General features: G+C 33.8%; 1 protein-coding gene across 1 annotated transcript in view; it reads left to right on the forward strand.

Moving 5' to 3' along the window:
• Positions 1 to 25,215, forward strand: part of LOC114653397 (piezo-type mechanosensitive ion channel component 2) — a 558,353-nt gene that overhangs the window by 477,332 nt on the left and 55,806 nt on the right. Inside the window, exons 26-33 of the mRNA XM_051928878.1 lie at positions 558 to 801; positions 1,478 to 1,574; positions 1,888 to 2,047; positions 6,675 to 6,764; positions 10,780 to 10,901; positions 13,123 to 13,194; positions 19,420 to 19,520; positions 19,877 to 19,975. Coding sequence (XP_051784838.1) covers positions 558 to 801; positions 1,478 to 1,574; positions 1,888 to 2,047; positions 6,675 to 6,764; positions 10,780 to 10,901; positions 13,123 to 13,194; positions 19,420 to 19,520; positions 19,877 to 19,975 — 985 coding nt within the window. The remainder of the gene's footprint in view (positions 1 to 557; positions 802 to 1,477; positions 1,575 to 1,887; positions 2,048 to 6,674; positions 6,765 to 10,779; positions 10,902 to 13,122; positions 13,195 to 19,419; positions 19,521 to 19,876; positions 19,976 to 25,215) is intronic.

Below are 25,215 nucleotides of genomic sequence, written 5' to 3' on the forward strand. Positions count from 1 at the left end.
TATAATTACTAGTCATATGAAGTTGTTTTGTCATTGGAGAGAAAGCAAACACATCTTTGAGATTGTCTTTGGGTATTCCCTCCTTCCTATGTGTCTCCAATAAACATTCCTGTGACAGTGTATTAAAACTGTTAACAATGTTTGTATGAGTGGGGTGTTTAAAATTTTACAATAGTAATAATTCCACTCTTTTGATTCACCTATGAAACAAGCCTTTCGTGATAAAAAGCTGCATGTGCTAAGTGTGAGCTGAGCCTAATTTTGTGTTGCTTTATTTTGTCTTCTCCCTTTTCACACAGAATGAACCATTGTAATCTGAAGGCCCTGTCATTTTGTTACTCATTTCTCACAGCAACAGTAACACCCTTTAATCCAGTCACAATAAAATTTTCCTATAGTTTGTTCTAACATGCAACTGAAATTGCAAATTTTTCTGAGACACAGTGGTGATTCTTACTAATGTTATATACAGTATAAGATGATTCTGTACACATTATTTCATAAAACCAATACTATTTGCTTAATGCTTATGCTGTACCTGTGTTCCTGATTTACAGGTCTTATTTGGACATGTTCAAGGTGATAATGTTCAGTTACTTGTTTTGGTTTGTGCTCACTATCATTTTCATTACGGGTACCACACGAATCAGCATTTTCTGCATGGGATATCTGGTGGCTTGCTTCTATTTTCTCCTATTTGGTGGTGATCTGTTACTGAAGCCAATTAAGAGCATTCTCCGCTACTGGGACTTCCTTATTGCCTACAACATTTTTGTAATCACAATGAAGAATGTTCTTTCGGTAAGTGTGCTTAAAAATACAAAGCTACAGTAGTTAAAACTATCTGAAACAGCAGACATTCAGTTTATATGGTTAATGTATGATCCTTTTCAGGCCTTCATTACAATCAGCCCTTTGTTCTATTGTATGTTCTTACTGTACATGACCAACCTATTTAATCAGAGTTATTAAAAATAATGTCACAATTCACTGACAAACAGGAAGACAACAAGTATCATAATAAATAATAAAAATATAACAGGAAAGGAGGTGCAGTGGTTAGTGATGCTTCTGCCTGACACCTCTAAACCTGTGCACTGAGTTTGTATTTTCTTCCTCTTCTCAAAGATTTACAAATTAAGGAAATTAGGAGTTCTCCATTGGCATATGTTAAGTCTAGTGTGCATTTGCTGGTTTCTACTTTGTGGCTGATTCTTCCGGGATAAGTTATGCCTTCTCACTGCTCAATAATTGGATTAAGAGAGCTCTCTAAAAGGATTGATATATATTATTAATTATATACATTTTAAAAGCAAAATGAAAAAGTCAAGAAAATGCTTAAAGCACACATTTGTATTTATTAGATTCAAAATACATTAAAGATTAAATAAATAACAATCCAAGCAATGAAAAAATGTACATTCTTGGATGAATTCTACATGAGTTGCTAATGTTATGTCTGTTATTCTTTTCACAGATAGCAGCATGTGGCTACATTAATTCCTTGATCACAAATAGTTGTTGGTTAATCCAAGCCCTAAGCCTTGCATGTACCATCAAAGATTATAAGAAGCGTGAGTTACATTTCTGCTATCTATCTATCTATCTATCTATCTATCTATCTATCTATCTATCTATCTATCTATCTATCTATCTATCTATCTATCTATCTATCTATCTATCTATCTATTGATTAATTTACTGCAAACAAAACTCCTAAAATGTCAAGGCTCAATTCTCCAGCTGTCTTAATGTTTGGTGCAGCTCAAGTCAATTAGGCTGTATATTGCTCAAAATTGTTATTTCCCCATATTATATCCATTTAATTACAGATGAAAATTAGTTTTCTTAAGACATGAAAATGACAATGTTCATTTCCTTCTTTAGCTGTTAATAATGGGGCTTGTGAGCTGCCAAGTGATGAAGCAGGAATAATTTGGGACAGCATTTGTTTTGCATTCCTTTTGCTTCAGAGGAGAGTCTTCATGAGCTACTATTTTTTGCATGTAGTTGCAGATATTAGGGCTTCACAGATTCTAGCATCAAGGTAAGATGTTTTCTGATTTAGCTATTGCCGGCAGTTATCTGAAACAGTATGTCAGGGGTGTAGCCCATCATATACATTTAACAAAATGTTCTTTTGCCCCATTTTCTCCAAAATCTTTCTTCTTTTTTCTTGTTTTCTTCCACTTGCAATCCTTCCACCACTGCAACCCTTGAATATAACCTGTTTTTTCTGAATGTACAGTGCCTTCAGAAAGTATTCAGACCCTTTCACTTTTTACACATTTTGTTATGTTTCAGCTTTATGCTAAAATCGTTTAAATGTATTTTTTACCTCATCAGGTAATATTCAATACTCCAGAATGGCAAAGTAAAAATACGTTTTTTCAAATTTATTAAAAATAAAAAAAAACTGAAATATCACTTTGATGCAAGTGATACTGATGTGATAAGCTTCACACGCCTGAATTTGGGGATTTTCTGCCATTCTTCTCTGCAAATCCTCTCGTGGTCTGTCAGGTTTGATGGAGACCGACAGTAGACAACTATTTTCAGGTGTCTCCAGAGATGTTTGATTAGTTTCAAGTCCAGTGTGATCTTATATACAGGCCGATGTCTCTTTCAGTCATGTACAGTCAATTGACTTTACCACAGGTGGACTCCAAACAAGGTGTATAAACATCTCAACAATGATCATTAGAATGTGATGCACCTGAGCCAGAATTCAACTCTCATAGCAAAGCTTCTGAATACTTGTGCCAATGTGATATTTCAGTTTTTTATTTTTTTTAAATTTGCAAATAATGTTAAAATTTTGTTCTGTTTTTGTCATTCTGTGGTATTGAGTATTGCTGGATGAGAGAAAAAATGAATTGAAATGATTTTAGAACAATAATATTGTCCATATCATTTTGTGAACATCAGATATTTGCTACTTTATAAAAACTTAGAGAATTTAACAAAGCAAAAAATATGTAAATACTTAAAAAGATAGAGTAAAAGAAGAAATTATATCTGGCAAAGTGCTATTTAGTACATGTATATTCTAAAGTATTTTCACATAAGATTTTCACATACTTACATTATTTTAACTGAAAATATGAGGCCCTTATTTTAGTCCTTATGCAAATAATATAATGTATTGCTGGATAAGTGTGTTGGATAAGTACAAGTATATATTAGAAGAATACATACACAAATAACCTTTTAGCTATTTAGAAAATAAAATAAAACTAAAATATAAAAATTCATGCAGCAACACAGAGAAACTGTTCCCAGTAGTGGGTGCTTTATAAACCAAGAGACTGGACTGTATGTATATATTAATATATTTGCAGTTGGAGATCCACAAAGGGAGAAAAAACGAATCACGTATCATAAAATAGTTTTATTCCTGAGCTTTCAACCCCTATCAGGGGTCTTCATCAGAGGATAATGCTTAGACTTACAAGAATCAAAGGCAATATATAGCAACACATTCAGTATTGGGGGGGGGGAGATGGCGGGGGTGGGTGGCGGTGAATAAGTCAGTATGATCGGGGGGGGGGGGGGGTGTATCGTTTAATTAATGTGCATATGTCCTTCTTAAGTTGGCATATGCTGGGTTTATGTCCAAGTGTCTGTTGATGGCGTTTTCATCTGGTACAAAAAGCGCCAGAGAGTTGGCCGAGTCTTGGCTATCAGATGAAAACGCCATCAACAGACACTTGGACATAAACCCAGCATATGCCAACTTAAGAAGGACATATGCACATTAATTAAACAATACACCCCCCCCCCCCTTGATCATACTGACTTATTCTCCGCCACCCACCCCCCCCTCCCCCCCCCCCCAATACTGAATGTGTTGCTATATATTGCCTTTGATTCTTGTAAGTCTAAGCATTATCCTCTGATGAAGACCCCTGACAGGGGTTGAAAGCTCAGGAATAAAACTATTTTATGATACGTGATTCGTTTTTTCTCCCTTTGTGGATCTCCAACTGCAAATATGCAAACCGTATCACAGACCTTCTCTTCCATATTAATATATCTATAAGGACAATATTTATTTATAGTAATTGCAGTAAGTTTGTGACCTATTTACATGTGATAAAGTCAGTTTAAGATTACCTTCCCTGCTGGGACTGCTCGATCAGTTCTTAGAAAAAAATTCCTTTCTCTTGAGAAAAAAACTGGGTAATTGTTCTTCAAATTCCTTTATTCATCGTTTGATATTCTATTCTGTGAGCATACCTGAAATGGGTCATTCTTCACTCCCTTTTCAGCTTACTATGGTGGTTTTAAGGTCCCACAGAAAATGGTTGGCCTCTATGTTTGTTTCTTTATCAAACTTCCTACTTGTGCCTTCCTGAAAATAGAAAAGGACAGGCCATAAGGTATCTACAGTCCCAAGCAAGTTTGGAAAACAATATATTATAAATGATTAATCTATACCTTAAACTTAATCCAAGTCTATAAAGCGAAAAAGGATAAGGGCCTTCAAGTCATAGATTTATTGCAGGCCATTGTTAGTTTTGAACATTGTGGAGCAGGTATGTAATATCTCTAACATATTCATGCTTATTTAAATTGTAAAAGCTTTTATTGTTAAGGCCTGCTTTGAAATAAAAGCACTTTGTATACATAAAAAGAACAACTGTCTTTGTTTTTGACAGAATGAACTTGTTAATTGATACATAGTTCATTTATACATTTATAATAGATTTGAATGCCTTAATAGATACATGGCCAACAAATATCAAATTCCAGTAATTGTACATTTTCTTCCTTTTGGCATTTGATAAAGCTGTGAGAGTGATATCTAAAATATGATATGGTCTTAGGCCATCATAGTAAAAGACAAGGGTAGCCTGATTAAACAAACTGCAAACAGAAAATTCTTCAAATTTGTATCTTTGTTGAAGATGTCATTTAAAGATCTAGGATGAAAACAATTTTCTGAGTCCTTAGATTTAGTAACTAGTGAACCTTAATTTAGTAGTAATAACTATTAGTAAAACTAATAAAATACTTTCTGTATCTGTTGTTTGGACAGTTTCAGTTTTAAAGTGGTGTGTTGGGGGTTTCCTCTTTACAGAGCTGTTTCAAGTTAATTTCTTTTTCTGCAGTGTCTTGTATGAAATGCTTGCTTCAGATTATAACACAGTATTTGAAAATGACTAATAACAGAAATGTCACTTTACTTTGAAATGTAGAATTTCATATGTTTAAATGCATGTTTTCTGTTGATTTATTCTTATGCTTGGGGTCATTGTCTGCTACATGACCCAACTTCACTTGGGATACGTATCCCAGTCAGATGCCATGATATGTTCCATAAACGTCTTGGATTTCATTGTTCGCTCAGTAATTTCCGGGACCTGAGACAACAAAGCAGCTGTATTCCATACAGCTCTATTACTCTATACTATACTTCATAGCTTGCGATGATACTTTTTATGTAATATAATGCCATGTCCTTGCACCAGAATTTTCAACTCTTGTCTCATTGGTCCACTGAACATTATCCAAGTGGTTTTGTTGAACAGTCAAGTGGATTTTAGTAAAATTAAGACCAGTCTAAATTTTTAGTAGGCAAGGTAGATTTTTTTGTGTTAACTTCCTATGAATGCTATTCCTGTTGAGCAATCTTCTTATCGTAGATTCATGGACACAGATGTTGTTATGTCCAATAGGTCTGCAGATACATTGCTCAAACTCTGTCTATGCCACTTACTTGTAAGACAACCAATCCCACTTGAGCACTGTTTACTTGACAGGAGACTGATGGGAATCCTAAGGCTTAAAAAATACATTTGAGGCCTTTTGCTACTTTATGAGCTTTATTCACTGTTCTTCTAGATCTGCTAAAATCTTCTTCGATCGGACTTGTTGTACTTTAATATATTTCTGTTGTGAAGAGCCAGAAAATAAATTTGTGGGATTCATTTTTATTCCTAGAGTTTCGCGTACCATATTTCATCCTCAGTTTTGAATAATATAAAACAATGTAGATAACAAAGATGTAATTTTGAGTGCTATTTATTAAATTACACTTTCTTTATGTATTTTTATGACTTAGATGATGATCAGAGCTCATTTATTCTAAAGAGTTTGCATACTCACAGATCTTTCTTTTCACATTAATACTAGAATTATGCTATTTGAATTCAGTACTAAAAGGTAAAATTTCAGTTAACTGAAATACACTCATAAGACATTAAGATTGTAATTGTATCTATGGCTATCTATATAATTTTTTTGCTTGGAGTTCCCAAAACTATTATTTTTTGGTGTGTAAATGAATGATTTTGTAGTGGATGAGCAAATGATGAGTGAGTAAATAATGCTTAGACGTAATTTTGTTTGAATCCCTAATTAATAGAAGAGAATAACCTTGTTATATCTATAGGCCATTGACTTCCCTCTACTGCATTTGATGGACATTTCCAGAAATGGAGTTCAACGTTTTAGAAAAAAATGCCAATTTTAAAAGCAGGAAGGAATTTGTCCTTTCTCTAAACTTTCCATGTCTGCTAAAAGGATACTCTTGAAACCCTATGATATGAACAATGAAACTAACATGCCTGCAAAACATTTTGTGGTAGAAAATATGATATCATGTAAATATAATGTTTTTACCAATTATTTTTCTTTTCCATTTTGCACTTTGTGCATTTTTGTGACAGAGGAGCCGAGCTGTTTCAGGCTACTATTGTTAAAGCTGTTAAGGCCAGAATTGAAGAAGAGAAGAAATCAATGGACCAGCTTAAGAGACAGTAAGGACAGATTACTTTTTTTATCATGTCACTGGAAAATGGAACTGTTTTGTATTTGGTTGGGCATCCAAGTAAGAATTTCATTGAACTCTGAATTTATGACATTACTACTACTACTACTGAAGCTGCTGCTGCTTACAATTTTGTTTTGCTTTGTGTAAGATCTTATTATTTTTTGCCTTTCTTTAAAAAACTATTAGTAATATTAAATGTTTTCAATGTTTTCAATGACACATCTGTGGAGAGAATATATTGTGAAGCATTCAGGAAAAAATTATATACATTTACTAGAGGGCTCTGCCCCCTGCTCGCTTTGCTCGCCAACCCCTGGGTTTGGTTAACCGGATATACAATTTACAGTAAAGAGATTGTTATTTTCATGGGAATTGTTACATATGCCTTACTTTCACTTTTACTTTAAAACTTCAGTTAAAACAATATTTGGAATTAACTTTTCTTCAAAATCGCATTAAATTTGATACCAAAATTGGATTTACATTGTGACAACTCAACGTATAACTGCCCATGAGTGAACAGCGTGTCTTTCTCTCTAATAAATAAACTGACTTTTTTGAATGTTTGTCCCTGTGATTTGTTAATTGTCATAGCAAAAGCTATTCTAACGGGAAACTGTAAATGCTTTAATATGAATGGTATATCAAGATCTCCTTTTGTGTCTAATGTTATTCGCAAAATATGTACTACATTACCTTTTTTGTCGCCTGTTAAAATTTTACATGTTAGAATTGTTTGACCAATTTTTAATTGCTCCATTGCATAGTCCATCACTCATATAAATTACACAATAACTTTACGATACATCCTTCTTTCAACAGTAATTCGGCCGGTGGAAGACCAGACGGTGTTAACACTTGTAGATATTCAATGGGATATTGTAAATTGATGTTTTCATCTTCTGCACGATCACCAACAACTGCTTCAGCATAGTCTATTGATATGCATTTAATCAATTTGCCATGTAACCGATCAACAATTTTCACGTTAATTCGTTTGACTTCATTTCTCACTGCCATATTTAGATGAATGGGCGATTCTAAACTGGATCTTCGCAAGTGTGTGTGTGTTTATAAATAAGCCCTTTAATGGATTGGTGTCTGTCCAGGTTAATTGTCGGAATGCACCTGATGACCGTGGTCTTGTCTGAAAATAGTTGTAAGTAGGGAGTGACTTGAAAGAATCTCATGGCAAAAGTCTCCATCTTGCTGACTTCCTTCCAAAAAGTCTCTTCAAAAAGTCACGTCTCGTCGCAGGATTAGTCTTGTCTCGTCCCAAGATTTTTTTATTATTATAGAGAGATATATCCATGATAATCAAATAACAAATCGTGGCATCTTGCTCTAATAGAATTTATGTTTGTATAAAGTATTAATGTTGAGGTACTTATTTGCACTTGCTATTATAACATTAACAGTTGCAAATAATATTTTGTTTATAAATGTTAAATGTTTTAAATATATTTTCCATTTTTACACCAGGGTGGTGCAGTGGTAGCGCTGCTGCCATGCAGTTAGGAGACCCGGGTTCGCTTCCTGGGTCCTCCCTGCATGGAGTTTGCATGTTCTCACTGTGTCTGCGTGGGTTTCCTCTGGGTACTCTGGTTTCCTCCCACAGTCCAAAGACATGCAGGTTAGGTGCATTGGCGATTCTAAATTGTCCCCCAATTGTGTGTGTGCGCCCTGTGGTGGGCTGGCGCCCTGCCCGGGGTTTGTTTCCTGCCTTGCGCCCTGTGTTGGCTGAGATTGGCTCCAGCAGATCCCCATGACCCTGTAGTTAGGATATACAGCAGCAGGTTGGATAATGGATGGATGGATGGATTTTTACACCAAGACCTTCGTTGATCAAGGACCTGACTAATGATGGGCGCTTGGTCAACAGTCATTTGCTACTTACCAATAGTTTTTTTTGAGGGGTGGAGATAGGGAACTGCCTTTTTTGAACATATATACAAATTTTTATGTTTTGATAACCTACGTGCAATTATATCTCTCCAGAAATCACTATAGGATAGCAAAGTAATTATGCAATATATTGTGCTATAGCGATAATGCAAGGGAAGTATACATTACAAAAATAAACTTCTTAAAATTGATTCCCAATCAAACACCCTTCTATCTATCAAGGTGAGCTATAGGATCCAACCCTCATACTGAGCAAGTTTAGCTTCAACGGCCAGTCTAACATGCCTGTCCTTCTGATGTGTGAGAAAAGAAGAGTACCCTGAGAAAATTGTTTACTTAAATGCATCTCTTTAGTTTCCATACACAATTAACCTAATACAGATGTAAGACGATTCTGAACATCTTCTGGCTAGTTGGAGGTTAAATATACATAGAAAATCCATCTTACATTGGTGTATAAGATAGTGATGCCATTGACTAACAGGGGCAACTATTCCTGTCATTGTTATTTGAGCTTAGTTTTCTTCATATAATCAATCTGTCTTTAGTAATTAAGTAAGAAGATAGACTTGCTGTGGTTGGATGTATTGTTTTCCAGGTTTATACTTAAGCCAGACTTTAGGGACAGATTTGATACTTCAAAAAAAAATGTAGGTCTTTTTGTTTTGGGTAATTTTTTTCATTCAACAGTCACCTGAGGATGACTTATGCACTTTTCAGGCACTCAGTCTTCTTTCATTGAATCCTGCATGCTTGTGTTTAGTTTATATCAAGTTTCATGTATGTTTTTGTTTCTAAACTTCATTTTCATTTACACATTTAATCCATTGCTGATATGTTTATTGCTTTAATGTGTTTTATAACCTTAACTTGTTTTGTCTTTGTTGCTGCATTGTTCATTAATTGTGTCCACCAAAACAGAAACCATATTTGCCTCTCTGAAACGGTTTCCATGCTTACTTAATCTCAGTGACTTGATTAGTGTGAGATAACAGATAACAAGTGGAGATGAACAACTTAGATAGGATGATGACATGAGCATCCTAAACCCTGAGGTGTTTAGCATTTCAGATATTGTTGAGTTAACCTTTAATTTCCAAGCTGAATCTATATATTTGTTCATTAGGCACAGCAGAAAAAAACTATACTTATAATAAGCTATTTACTGTATAAGGGAAACCTCATCTCTGTAGGGTCCTATTTACCTACCATTCAGATTTAATATATTTGATGTATGAAGATAATAATAACTATGGTCGTGCAGTGGTAGCACTGCTGTCTTGCAGAACAGAAACCGAGGTTTGTGTCCTGTATGTTCTCCAGATGGAGTTTGCATTTTCCCCCCAAATTTACCTGATTTTGTTCCTGTGCTTCAGTTTCCACCTATAGTCCAAAGATTTGCAGGCTCAGTTTACTGGGATTGCTAAATTGGCCATAGTTGGTGTATGTGTTCACCCTGCAGTAGAATGGTGCCTTGCCTAGGTGTTGTTCCTGCCTTGTTCCCTATGATTGCGGGGATAGACTCCAGCTGCCCTGTGACCCTGCCCCTAGATAAGTGGGTTGGAAAGATGGATGATAATAATGATTATTCAATAGTTCCCTCTTACACTTAGTTTGCAACCAATTTTCAAAATTCTACAACAGTAATGTTGCTATAAAATAACTCATCAAATTAGGTTTTATAATTGGTTTTACAGTATCAGTTGTTTAAATGAGATTCAGAAAAGCATTATCTTGAGGAAGCACAGAACCTTAACCACAGAGTTCTGAGTAGAGTATGAATATTAAAAATGTTTTGAGTAGTTTATTTGTTTTTTACTTTGTGAAATCATCACATAATTTGTGACATGAAGGAAGATTAAGTGAGCACAGTGTATAACAATGAACTTATAAGTGCTGAAGCAGTGAACCCATGGTCTACCCAGTCAGGTTCATAAGTGTACAGTATAAGTATATAATTGTATATGATTTCACATTTGTTTCATTTAATGATTGAGATGGTGCTGTAGGGAAAGTTTTAAGTCTACTTTGTGGTGTTCTAAACTTCTTTTTTTTATTAACTTAACCATAAGTTATTGCATTTACTGTTAAATTAGAATGGATCGCATCAAAACCCGACAACAGAAATTTAAGAAAGGCAAAGAGAGGATGCTGAGTATGGCACAAGAGTCAGCAGAGGGGCAGAACATCAGTCAACAGCAGGAAGATGATGATGAAGGTAATGTTACTGTGATCTACCAGTTTGCGTGCTAACTACTTTTTAAAATGCAAGGATAGTCAGTATTAAAAAAGCAAAGTTCAAAATCTACTTTAAAAATGTCTGATCTTAGAAATATATTTTTATATACATATTGAAGGGAACAAAATCATACAAACATATTAGATTCCATTTATCAACAGAGATTGCTGTTTAAACATTTTTACAAAAACAAAATGGCAGTTCTCAGCTCTTAATCTCTATAGAACAATGAAAACATAAAGTACTATTAGAGAGAAGTTCACCAAAAAACACTTTTGCATAGGAGCTTATCCTGTTGTAATTTTGAAATCAAAATCAGTGTATGTATACTTTTGTTGCTCATCTGTCTAAAATAGTCAAGTATAAAAATATAAATCTAGTTATTGGTCTGGAGAGAGCACTGCTATGTATACATTATAATTTTGTCTTTAAATTCCTTTTAATAAAAAAAACAACTGACATTTTAAGTTATGTACCATAGTGTTACCTAGGTTGTCCCTTTCTTTTCCTAGTCCTGTTTTCAATTGTTTTTATGTCATTGGGCACCATTAGAAATTAAATTCATTCCTCTTATTCTTCTGACACTTCTTCCATCTAGGTTTTCTTGGGTCCTGTTCCTTCCTCTTTCATCACTGGGCCTATATCCATTCAGCCACTTCACTCAGCTTTTCACGCAGCATACCCAAACAATCTCAGCCTGTTTTTCTTCTCTTCTTATCACATCTCCAGCAGTGCTTTCCCTCATCTTATCTTATCACATCTCTAGCTTTCATTTTTCCTACATTCACCATAAGGCCTTTTTATAACCTATTACTTTTCTATTTCTGTAACTTTCTCCTTTCATTACACTTTATTTTTCACCATCAGTTTCAGCATACAAGAGCTTATATTGCAGTTCCGCTTATACTTGTTTGATAGATAGATAGATAGATAGATAGATAGATAGATAGATAGATACTTTATTAATCCCAAGGGGAAATTCACAAATTGGGTGCCACTTTTACAATTGTCAAGATGACTAGGAATAAATCTTCCACAACTCCAAACTAATATCCTTTTATTCTGTTACTTTTGTCTTTTACATTTCATGCTTATGCAATATGAAGGAAGGTTCAGTTAATATTGACACCTTAAATTAATAAAATAATAATCATACATGTAAACATGTATTTATTAATGGATTGAGGGTACTAAATAGTATTCCTTATGATATACAAGATATGTCACTAATATGCTGTACTATATTATGTATGTATGTGAGGTAAACAAAACATTTGTAAAAAATCTTTATTGTAAGCATTACTTTAATGTCATATTTTCTTTATATTATATTTTATCAATATAAGATACAAGACACTTTAAGAAAAAACTCAGGAAAAGATTATCATATCATATCACAGGACAATTAATATTTTAGTACATACAACTCAAATGTATCTGTGAATCTTGAGCTTTAAACAATAACAAACATCAGACTCGCATTGCTTTTCATATGAGTACCCCTTTGATTACATCAAATCTATAATATGTTTTTGATGAATTCTGGAAAATGGACATGGAGGCAGGATACCATTGTTCCTTATTGAAACTCAGAACTTTTAATATTTAAATAAAATAAAATATGTATTATTGAAACACCCCAGGCCCCAAACTTGCTATGTTTAGTATAGTCACCTTCATGCATTCATCCATTTTCTATGCCAGATTTTCTAAGGTCAAAGTCATGGATAACTGGGACCAGTTATGACATCCCTGGCTGCATATCAAGATTCATTGCAGACAACATTTACTCACATTTAGAATGAACAAGTCAAGGTACGATTTATCCTAAACGTGTGTATCAGGGCATGAATACGCACAAGTTGCAGTCCAGCTAGTAGCATCACCACATTAGAGTTTGCACATCTCAAGGATAAAATGAATTAATATACTTTTAATATACAGCAAGAAAATATAACCTTTAGTTGAATGTACATTTCTCTACGACCTGTAATAATGAAGTGTAATTTGATATTAAAAATTAAAGCAGTTTAATAAGAATGAACAGGTAGCTAATGATTTAAGCATTTTATATTTTCAGGACATCACATCTTTCGCTAACAGTTAAACAAATGTAAAGCATTTTTTAAAGTATGTAAAAAATACAGCCCTTATTTGAATTCTCTATTTTAATTCATGTTTGAACACTATTTTATTTTAGGGGAAGCAGACAAAGAAAAAGCCAAGGGCAAAAAAAAGCAGTGGTGGCGGCCCTGGGTTGACCATGCTTCCAGTAGGTTTCCTACAATCCTCTAAGTCTTTTGAAGTACAGCCTTATGTCCTTGACTAGAACACAGAGAAATCTCTTACTGCATAGTTCATGGATTTTTTTCATGACAATGACTCTACAGATTCTAGATATTTTTTAAGACACATTATCACTTTTTGAGTGCCTATTTAAGGTTTCAAAATTATGGTAATTTAGCCATTTGCAGTCGTTACTTATGTGCAAAATGTTAAAAGATACATTACATTTACATATCAAGTTTAATTTAAAGTCACCTTAAATAGGATGATTTCCAGAAGAGTTGAGCAAAAAAGTGATAATGCAAATGTGATATTTTAATTTGAAAATTTTAAATTTTTTGTTCTTCTAAAAATTTTACAATTAAATTATAAAAATACATTTTTCTGTAGAGCCATCAGTAAAGAACAACTCTGTTTATGCTCTTTGAAATTGTAGCATTATTCAAAGTAGACACTATCCTTTTCCTGTACACCAGTAAATATTATTCTCACCTGTGAAATCTGTTTTGAGATAATTAAATGTATCTAGAATGGCACTGTTCTTTCTAATACTGGGAATAAAGGAAATGGATGATGTCTTATTTTATTACAACTGGTCAATAATGGAGAGATTCAAAGTGTCCAATTTTTTTCCACAGCACTGAATTCACAAAATGGGGCACCAAGACTTATTAGGGAACAGTCAAGCACATATCAGCACTCAGTTGTACCATTTACTTTTACATTTACATTTACAACATTTAGCAGACGCTCTTATCCAGAGCGACTTACAACAGTGCTTAGTAGTCTACGACTGTTCTTCAGTCTTTTTAGGCTAGGATTAAATCTACTGTCATTAAACAAGTTACCGCTGGCCAAGTTGTACACAAAACCATGCTAGAAGAAAATAGTAAGTTTAGTACAAAATTTTTTTTTTTTTTTTTTTTTAAGAGAAAAAGGGTAGAAAAAAGTATGGGGACTTTAGTCCCCCAAGTGCTGTTTAAAGAAGTGTGTCTTCAGACGACGTTTGAAGACAGTGAGGGACTCCGCTGTTCGTACAGCAAGAGGAAGTTCGTTCCACCACTGAGGAGCCAACACTGCAAAGAGTCTTGATGCATGTCGTCCTCTTCTTTTAAGTAAGGGAGGTTCGAGACGAGCAGTGCTTGATGATCTGAGAGAGCGAGAAGTGACACGCTGCTTAACCAGTGCTGATATGTAAGGTGGTACCAGGCTAATTTAGATTTATCAAATAATTTATTTAACATGTATTTGTTAACAAAGCAGCCTTAGCATTTAACAGTGCTGAAATGCAAAAAAAATGGAATTGTTACAGTAAAATCTGAATGGAAACAAAGTGTTAATTGGTGATAATTTATAATGTTCTGCAGACTACATGTTACATTTTGCAATATATTGACTACTCTTACTTAAGCCCTTTGCCCCTCCTGGAGTATAGATCATCGATGACCATTAGTCAGCATCCCCTATCCAATGTTGCTGCCAGTAGTTACCCCCATCCCAAGACCAACTATTTGACATTTGCACCAAGATCTTTGCACCAACTGTTTCTCAGTCGTTCTTGCTTCCATATCCGTTGTTGTTCCAAGTTAAGGCCCTTCTTGTGATGTTGGTGTCTGGCTTTCTCAGGGTGTGATCAAGCCATCCCCACCTCCTCCTCCTGTTCCTCAGGAAAGAAGTGATATATTGCATTCAATACAAATGACTGAGTTGCATGATAACAATTATGTCAGTATTATATTTTCCATAATATTGCTCAACTTAGTTAACTCATATGTTTGCTAATTTTTCAGTATTTAGATGCACTCTAGATGGAAAACCAGTATCCATATCATGACAATGTTACTCCAGCTGTGATAGTTTAAAAGACCAGATGGAATGTTACAGTTGTGGATGAAAGATGGATTTCAGTACCTGTTTATTGATTCAACAGATTTATTATCAGTGAGTGATAACAATGCTCATATGCATTAATATTAATGATCTGAATTTCAGTGATACATATGCACTGAAACAATATTCACTGAGTGCGCCAGAATGATTGAATGACTTTTTGTAAGTTAACCGTGCTTAATATTTCAACATTCAAAAACATTTATCATTGTAGTTTATTGTTATTAATCTAAGAATAATAAAAATACGTTCTTACTGCCTACAACTATATGTTGGTGTTGTTTTATTTTATACAAATTACCACACCACTACTAGTATTCTCAGTTAGATTATTTTAGCCTATTTATTTAAGACTGAAAAAAAGAGTGAATTTTATTAATATCAATATCATTATATCTTTTATAACAAATAGACTAAATTACCTCTTAAAATGTAAGAGATTTTCTAATATATTTATTTTAGAATAGCAATGCAATTCAGCCGTTTCAAAGAGCTAATTAAAATTAATTAAAAACCTAATATTATTTTTGTTACAAACAACCTAATTTAAATATGAATCAACATTCACATAAACGGTTAATACAAAGCTTTAATCAAATATATAATATATAACATTATATAACAGTAATATAATTGTTTATGTAATAATAATAGTAATAATAAAAATAATAATAAAAAAGAAGAAGAAATACAATGCTTGTGGAGAATGAACAAAGTGATCATTGTGGCCATTGTGTTCATCACTGGTGTCATCCCACATACACTACATAAAAGGAAGCAGACATTACATATAAACCAATACAACTACATATAAATACGGAAAGAAGCCATTTTAAGTATATGTCACATAATGAGGAAGTTACTTAACACATACACAATCCCGTAAGACATATACTGTACATGTATACACACCACATAAAACTTCCCTGTGTCTTAGCCTAGGACTGATACAGGTGGTAACAATGGGACTCTACCAGAAAATAATAATAATAATAAGCTATAGCCATTTTCCCATGACTGCCTGAGCTTAATGATAATTTCCTTGCTCATGAAAATAACATAAATTACAACAGGGTTCTTTTTATTGACAAATGTTTATTGCATAGTTTGGCATATACTTTTTTGATGAAACATTGGAATCTGTTTTGTTTAACACAAATGGGTATAGTAGTGGATTGCTTGAAAATTATATCAATGACTGTTCTCCTTAATACCTGTTAAACAACACACTAAATCTTACTGATACAATTCATCTATCCACACAGAAGACAGCAATTTTTTTTTTGTTAAAAGTGTAAATTCTAATCAAATTCATCTTCTTGCTGTTTAACACATTGTCAGGCCATGGTGCATCAAATAGATTTGACTTGTGTTCAAATTGTTATAGAGCAAATACTGTTTGGGCCAGACCCTGTCATAACAAAGCCATCCCCAAACACACACATTTCTCACACACATTAACAGACAAAATGTCTCAATCACTCCGAGATACTACCTTCCAGTCACTCACTAATTCATATAACATACATTTGACAGTTCAAACCTGTCAGATGTGTTTAGTACCCCAAAAACAAATACTGGTTAAAATCAGTGCTAAAAAATACATATAATATCAGTGCTAAATAAATTGACAGAAACTCTTTAAGCATGCTTTTGTAACAAGACATTTTTTAAAACAGGTTTGCCATATGATCACTTTGTCAGGTTTGTGAAATTAGCTGGGAAATAACACTTACTGGAGAATAGTGTTTAATTAATTCAAATTCCTTATGTCAAAAATACCTGATGCTTTTAATGTTCCAAATCTCTTTCCTTTTTTTTAAGCCTTTGAGAAAATAGATAGTTGAATGGACAAGTGTCACCATCTTTGCTGCATTCAGATGAATTACTTCATTCTTTTACCGAGTCTATATGTATAATACTGCATTAAATTTGATTTTACTGTCAGAGGTAATTCACTCATTCAAATACATTATGCAAGTTAAAGCAATTACAACTTACAGCTGATTGGTCACAAATGCTCACCGTCGCCCTTGAAAACAAGCACAAGTCATTTTTATTTTTGAATAATTCAGACTGGAATAAATGTGACAGTAGCAAAAGTATTTCTGCCTTGAAAGAGCTACATCACACAGGATTATTAAATAAATAAAACCACAGTCCCTCACTGAAATTTTAGGGCAAATGATACCAGACATTTACATATTTAGCATAATATTACAAATGAAAAAATTGGACCCAGAAAAAAACTTTCACACAGACTTTCAGTTGGTGAACCTAGCCTTAAGCCTTTGACGTGTTTAGATTACACTACTATTACTGTTTGTACTAACATGTAAGTATTTTACATTGCTAATATAAGTCTGTTCTAATTCAAATTATTATTAGAAAAGAAGCTTACAAAACACCTTGAAATAAATTGGAGCACTGTTTTAGTTTTAAGATAAGTAAAATATGTTATGATTTATAATCTTTAGTTGTTATTTACACTAATGCCTTTTTATAATTTATAATATACCATTATAATAAAATAACATCTGATGCTTTGAATTTCTCTCCATTATGATGTTTTAGAATGTAGCCTGTTGTTGATAAAGGAACATCCTCATTAGCAGTACCTTTTGTTTCATTCAGTTGATTTCATCATTCCCCCTTCATCCCATGATGTGTCCATGCTAACTCTTCTATTCAAGGATATAAGGTTTTTCTAACACCTTATGAAAATGAAAGTAATTTTTAGATATTGGAGGCTTGGAACTCTCATATGGAAACTGAGAATGCAAAAAATGTAATTTTTAATATTATCCAACTGATGGTGCTTGCAGGAAGTACTGACAATATGTTTTTGTTAATTCTGTTTATTGCTTAGTAAAGTTTAAAACAATAATGTTTCTTTAAAATAATATTTTAACTATAAATATGCCAACTGTATTATTTATGGCATTTTTGTACATGTGATCAGAGGTATATGTATTCTCATTTAGTCTGTATGTTATTTAAAATCTAGATAGTAAGTATAATTTTGCAAAATGAGAAATTATACATTTCACATTTATATTTACAAATGATCAAACTACATTTAACTTCACTAATAAAAACATTTTAGCATGTAAAAAATAAAAATTATTTAAAAATGATTAATGAAACAAAGATTTAAACAAATGATTTTATATTCTGAGGCTCTTAGATAACAGTTATTTTATATGTTATTATAATATCACTACTGTCAGTGAATATCGGCAGTTTTTCTGAAATAAAATTATTCTAGCATAATCAGTGTTTATCACGTGTGAACAATGTTCACATTTTCAAGAATGCTAACTGGGAATTAATTGACTTTTTCAAAAACAGTGTGAACTGAATTAAGCTTTTTTTTCCTATTTCCTGTTGTTGTTTAAAAATAAGTTGTATATACATTATATGGTGGTAAGTGTGCAGCACAGGACGTACTTTTGTGACAGAAATTGTCATTTTCGTGGTGAAGCACAACACATTTGGCACTCGATACATGAATAAAAAGTTCATTTTCATGAATGGCCTGGAACTTTAATATGATCTATGGCTTTTATTCCACAAAGCAGTGTCAACATAAGTGAATTATATTATGTGTGAACTTATGAAACACTAAGTATAATACAATGTTTTTAGAATTCTGTGTGACCAAAGCAATTCCGGCCTGACTTTATGAAGTAAATTATTTTTTGAGCTCTTTGAAATCAGAATAAAATATGTAGGAAGCAATACCTAACAATTGCAGACATAATTTAATATACTTATATTTATAAATCAAAACTAAATAACTGAAAGGTGAATGGATGAAACTCGTATATTCGTTAAGCATATCACGTCATGTTATACCTGATTATAATGATATGAAGTATATAAAGATATATACTTTATATAAAGCATAGATTTATTAGTATTTGCAGTACACTAGACAATGCAGATGTCAATGTTATTTATGTTCCATGTGGTATGGAATTTATAAAAGCAGTGTAAATGTGATGCGCCATCTATTGGAATGACAACTGCAGTATATTTTATCACTAAAAATGTTTGTGATGCGCCATCTATTGGAATGACAACTGCAGTATATTTTATCACTAAAAATGTTTGTGATGCGCCATCTATTGGAATGACACCGACATAGCAACAAGCCAGACACCCTGTTATTAAGGTGGATATATATATTGTTATATATATATATACAGTATGTTACATGCAGTTAATATATATATATATATATATATATATATATATATATATATATAGACTGCTGTCTTCTTGCCCCTTTTTCATTTTTTACACTTGTGTCAACCAGTGGTTCGCAGTGGAGATTATTACTTATTTGAGACAGACAGTGAAGAAGAGGAGGAGGAGGAAAAAAAAGATGATGAACCACCAAAGAAATCAGCGTTTCAGGTATACAAATGCCAGTAAACAGTTTACCTGTTACAGTACATAAAATAATATAAACTGAAACTTCTTTTTGTTTTTTCCTTTTCTTAATAAGTTTGTATGTGGAATATCACATGCTCTTCCCTAAAATGCTCTTCCCTATAATGTCTATTGCTGTGTATTTCTGTCTCATTTAACAATAATTTCATTAACATCATTATGTTTTTTCCCTGTGTTTTTCTGATTCTCTGATTTCTCACTTTAATTAAAGAGCAACTATTCATCAATTTTTTATCTTTCTTTATAGAGAAAGTTTTAGAAACTCATGCTCCCTTGTCTAACAAACTAACCCCCTTGTTTCACTTTGTCCTTCTTTATAGAGAGCAATTGGAAAATTTGCTTCTGCAATCTTGGCCTTGCCAAAATCTATCATTAAACTTCCCAAAACAATTCTCCAGTATGTAGTTAAAGCAGCAAAGGTACTTGCTTGGTGTTTTATCTGTGTGTTTGGTGCATTTCGTAGTCTTTAAATAAAATGCTTATAGAGATACAGTGTAAACTGCATTTTCTGTTCTTAAAAGCTTAAAATAAATATTTAACCTTATTATCAATGTTTTAAGAATTTTTGAGCATGTTGAAATACATTTCATAAGTGAAATAAAAATGTAGTTAGCTTTACTACCCTTATTATAAATATTTGTGGAAAACACATTTATTTTGTACATTTCTGCTAGAAATGAATGTTGCATTCATAGGAAGTTGACATGACATAAGAGCACATTTCATTCTTTTTATTGATTGGGTTCTAACACACGCCAAGTAATGTATCTACTGGCACAAGCACAAAAGAACCCAATTCACAAATTCCTTGCTACTAAGAGACCCCTTTATTGCTTTCCGTAAAAGTTAGTATCAATCAATGCAGGCTTTTTTAAGAGCTGTACCTTAGGAGATTAACTCATATTTTACAAGAATACACATGGCTTAAAGTCAAAAGTTAAATACATATTTTATCATCCTCTTACAGGAACACACATGGTTTAAAGAAAGGCTTTATTTCACTAGAATACTTTTATAAGTATTCAAGGTTAATTTAAATGTAATAAATGAATAAATACTAGTGTAAAAACTTTAGTTCAATTTTTATCACACTCAAAAATATAAAATTATGTTGTATGACAATTCACAGCTTTTAATTCACTTTACTTGACATATAATATTTTTTAATTCAGTGTGTGTGGAATAAAATTTTACTTTGTACTATGAATTTTAGGGAAATGTGTGTGAGAAGAATGTATATTAAGCCTAGACTATCCACTATACTGGATAGTGTTGTCCAATCTGTAGCTGTTTGTCAGAGGTTCTGTTCCCAACTGATATACTTTCTATGCAAAATTTACATGTTCTCTCAGGTTTTGCATGGAGAGATGTGATGTTAATTTGATTGACAACTCTAAATTGTTTTTTTTAGTAAATGTGAAGGCATACATTAATTATCTCAGATGATGCACTTGTATCCTAATGAAAGTTAGCTCATTACTTCTACAATTAGGAAATATAAAATAAGATAAAGCATGCATATGCACATGACAATGGTGTGAAAATTATAACTGAAAAGGTAAAAATGTGTAATTAAAAGCTAAAAAATGATGCATTTTAGCTACTAATGAAAATGTAACAAAGACATAAGTGAAGTACTTGCAACTTTTGCAACCATTTCACAAAAACCCTCATTATCCAATATTTAATAATGCAGTTTAAAGTGTTTCTTTGTTGACTACTCCCCTGTTTAAGCATGAAGAAAAGCATCAGCAATTGAAAACTGAATGATCAATACACTTAATGTCAGATATTTTTCATTATTATATCCTAAAAGTACATATAAATGTTTAAAATAAGTTTTAGAAAACCATCAATAATACATACAGCAAAACACATAATGAAATAAATATATACAAACTTAAAAATCCATTAGTTTCTTCTCGTAAATGAAGTGAGAAGTCAAGCAAAATGACACCTTTTATTAGCTAACTAAAAAGATTACAATATGCAAGCTTTCAAGGCAATTCAGGCCCCTTCTTCAGGCAATATTGTAATCTTTTTAGTTAGCCACTACAAGGTGTCATTTTGCTTGACCTCTCACTACATTCATAATGGCTAACATGATACAACACCCTGGTACTATTCTCATAATTTAGAAAGAACAGCAGACAGTGAACATAAAAGAAAACAGGCCTTATACAAAAGGAATTACAAGTTCTACTGAAGAAGGTGGAAATTATATCTTATAAGCTTAAGACAGCCTCACAAATGCTAACAAGGAAACAAAAAGAATGATATCATTAAGAGATTAAGTGCGCACAGTATTCTAAGTAGCTCTGGCACAGAGGTAACCAAAAATATCAAGACTTTTCAAGTGTGGTGAAGAGAAGGGCAAGAAGATCTGAGAAGAGAGAAGACTATGTCTGGTGGAAGGAAGTGATTGGAGATGCCAGTCACCCAAGAGGAATAGATAGCTATTATAGAGCTATAATACAACAGTCTTACCATTTCAGCACCAGTAATGCTGGCCTCAGATGAAAGTGAGTTATTTAAAGAAAATATATACAGTACACTTTACTTTGACTTTTTTATGACACATACAGGAAACAATGTCATTTATACTTTTTATTTTCAGTCACATGTAGAAAGAAGACCAGATAAAACACCAGTTGCTATTCTTGTTTTTTGTTTTGCTTTTCAGTCTTGCTGAGAAAATTAAGTTTCAATTGAATGGAAACGCAATGGCACAAATGTGAAGTGTATTTATTGATGCAACAACTGAAATAGAAGTAACACGTCAAGTAATGACACAAATATGACAAACGTAACTTATTTACATATTAAGTGAAAACATTTGTGATAATATTCATTAGTGTATCCAGACCCACCTGATAAAGTTGTCTGTTCTACCCTGTTAACTCAGTTGTAAGGTTTTTTTAATCTACTTGTCATCATCTTCCACCTCATCATGGGGAAGGCATATACCAGCATGCACTGCAATGTTGTGCAGAATAGCAAACAATAATCACAACTCGGCAGCATTCACATCAAAATGTAAGTCCCTCTAATAAAATGTGTAGGCGTTGAAAGTAAATCTTCCTAATTCCCATAGCATTTTCCGTAACAATTTACTTGCTGTATAATCCACCACCCTCTGGCAAATGCACTAAGATTGAATTCAGGGGTTATTTGACATAATTCAAAATAAATATATTTTAAAATTGCACATACTGTATAGCCTCTGTTTAATTTTCATGCATATGTAAAGCATCTCATTTGCCCTTGTTCGGATTTGAACCTCATTCACCAGGCTGGAAGGCAAGTACTCTAATTAAATAAAATTCACAGACTATAAACTTTGCAGCTAGTGTTCCTTTCAAAGGTTCACTATACTGAATTGGGTGTTAGTGAATTTTCTTGTACTGTGATAAATGGCCCCTGACTTTTGTGGTTAGAACTGCAGACTAGATCCAAATCAAGAAGCTGCTCATGAATCACAAGTCCGACTTTTAGGTCATTAATTTACGCACACATTTACATGCTACTTTACTTTGGAAATGGTCATTAATTAACAAATACATCTTAAGATGCATTCAATAAGGTACTTAATATTACAATGCTTTTGGAAAACCAACAAAACATAACAGTGGAATAATTGAAAAAAATGCATGGATAATATAGCATGAAAACACTATCATGCTTTATTCACAACGTACTCAAACTATTGCAGAATCTGGTTCCACCAATAGAGATTATGGCTGCCTGTGATTCTGTGTTAGAACGCAGATTATAAGAGGAATGTTTTAATTTTATGCAGTTTGCAAGGCTCCACATTATTTATATACAGTAGAGGGTAAAACAGAGGGATTTACACTTTTCAATATAAATGTCTCAGACCTAGATTAAGATGTTATTTATAAAGCCAGTCAACAATAGTCCTTTTCAGAATAAAAAAAAGAGTTAAAGTAGCTGACAGTAATTATCTTTTAATAAACTAGGAAATGAGTCATGTTGTTTAATGAAGGAGAAGCAGATGTAATGCTGCAAGTACATGAACTGAATCCAGTCTGTCCAATCTAATTATTTTCTTGCACCCATATGAAGTTCAAAGCCTTAAGGATATAATAATATGCTATACAAATATGTAGCTGTAATATATACTTTACAGAAATAAAAGGGACAAGAATTTCATACTTTTAAAAATGAAACCAGGTTTTGAATACAAATATTTTATTGGACTTTCCACTTGTGTTCAGAAAATAAGAATATAAATGAAAACCAAATAAATAAATGTTTATGCTCTATTAATGTTTCATGTTGGAAATAAAAGTATATTGTAATTTCATTCTATTTCATATTGTAAATCCTATGTCACGGTTCTAGGTATAGATTTTCAACTTCTGTTCTATTTTTCACAGAATATAAATATTTTAAAATATTATGTTTGTTCTGAGTGATTACTAGTGACTATAATGCTTTTTGTGACTGTGGTGCAAATGACTATATCCATCCAACCATCCATTCACTTCCGCTTATCCGAGGTCGGGTCGCAGGGGCAGCAGCTTGAGCAGAGATGCCCAGACTTTCCTCTCCCCGGCCACTTTTTCTGGCTCTTCTGGGGGAATCCCAAGGCGTTCCCAGGCCCTCCAGCGTGTCCTGGGTCTTCCCCGGGCCTCCTCCTGGTTAGACGTGCCCGGAACACCTCACCAGGGAGGCGTCCAGGAGGCATCCTGATCAGATGCCCGAGCCACCTCATCTGACTCCTTTCGATGCGGAGGAGCAGCAGCACTACTCTGAGCCCCTCCCAGATGACTGAGCTTCTCACCCTATCTTTAAGGGAAAGCCCAGACACCCTATGGAGGAAACTCATTTCAGTCGCTTGTATTCGCGATCTCGTTCTTTCGGTCACTACCCATAGCTCATGACCATAGGTGAGGGTAGGAACATAGATCGACTGGTAAATTGAGGGCTTTGCCTTACGGCTCAGCTCCTTTTTCACCACGACAGACCGATGCAGAGCCCGCATTACTGCGGATGCCGCAGCAATGTGCCTGTCGATATCACGCTCCATTCTTAACCTCACTCATGAACAAGGTCCCGAGATACTTGAACTCCACCACTTGGGGCAGGATCTCGCTACCAACCCTGAGAGGGCACTCCATCCTTTTTCGGCTGAGGACCATGGTCTCGGATTTGGAGGTGCTGATTCCCATCCCAGCCGCTTCACACTCAGCTGCGAACCGATCCAGAGAGAGCTGAAGATCACGGCCTGATGAAGCAAACAGGACCACATCATCTGCAAAAAGCAGTGACCCAATCCTGAGTCCACCAAACCGGACCCCCTCAACGCCCTGGCTGCGCCTAGAAATTCTGTCCATAAAAGTTATGAACAGAATTGGTGACAAAGGGCAGCTCTGGCGGAGTCCAACGCTCACTGGAAACGGGTTCGACTTACTGCCGGCAATGCGGACCAAGCTCTGGCACCGATCGTACAGGGACCGAACAGCCCTTATCAGGGGGTCCAGTACCCCATACTCTAGGAGTACCCCCCACCGGATTCCCCGAGGGACACGGTCGAATGCCTTTTCCAAGTCCACAAAACACATGTAGACTGGTTGGGCAAACTCCCATGCACCCTCTGCTAAGGGTGTAGAGCTGGTCCACTGTTCCACGACCA

Source organism: Erpetoichthys calabaricus, chromosome 6 (assembly GCF_900747795.2).
Source record: "Erpetoichthys calabaricus chromosome 6, fErpCal1.3, whole genome shotgun sequence".
NCBI lineage: Eukaryota > Metazoa > Chordata > Cladistia > Polypteriformes > Polypteridae > Erpetoichthys > Erpetoichthys calabaricus.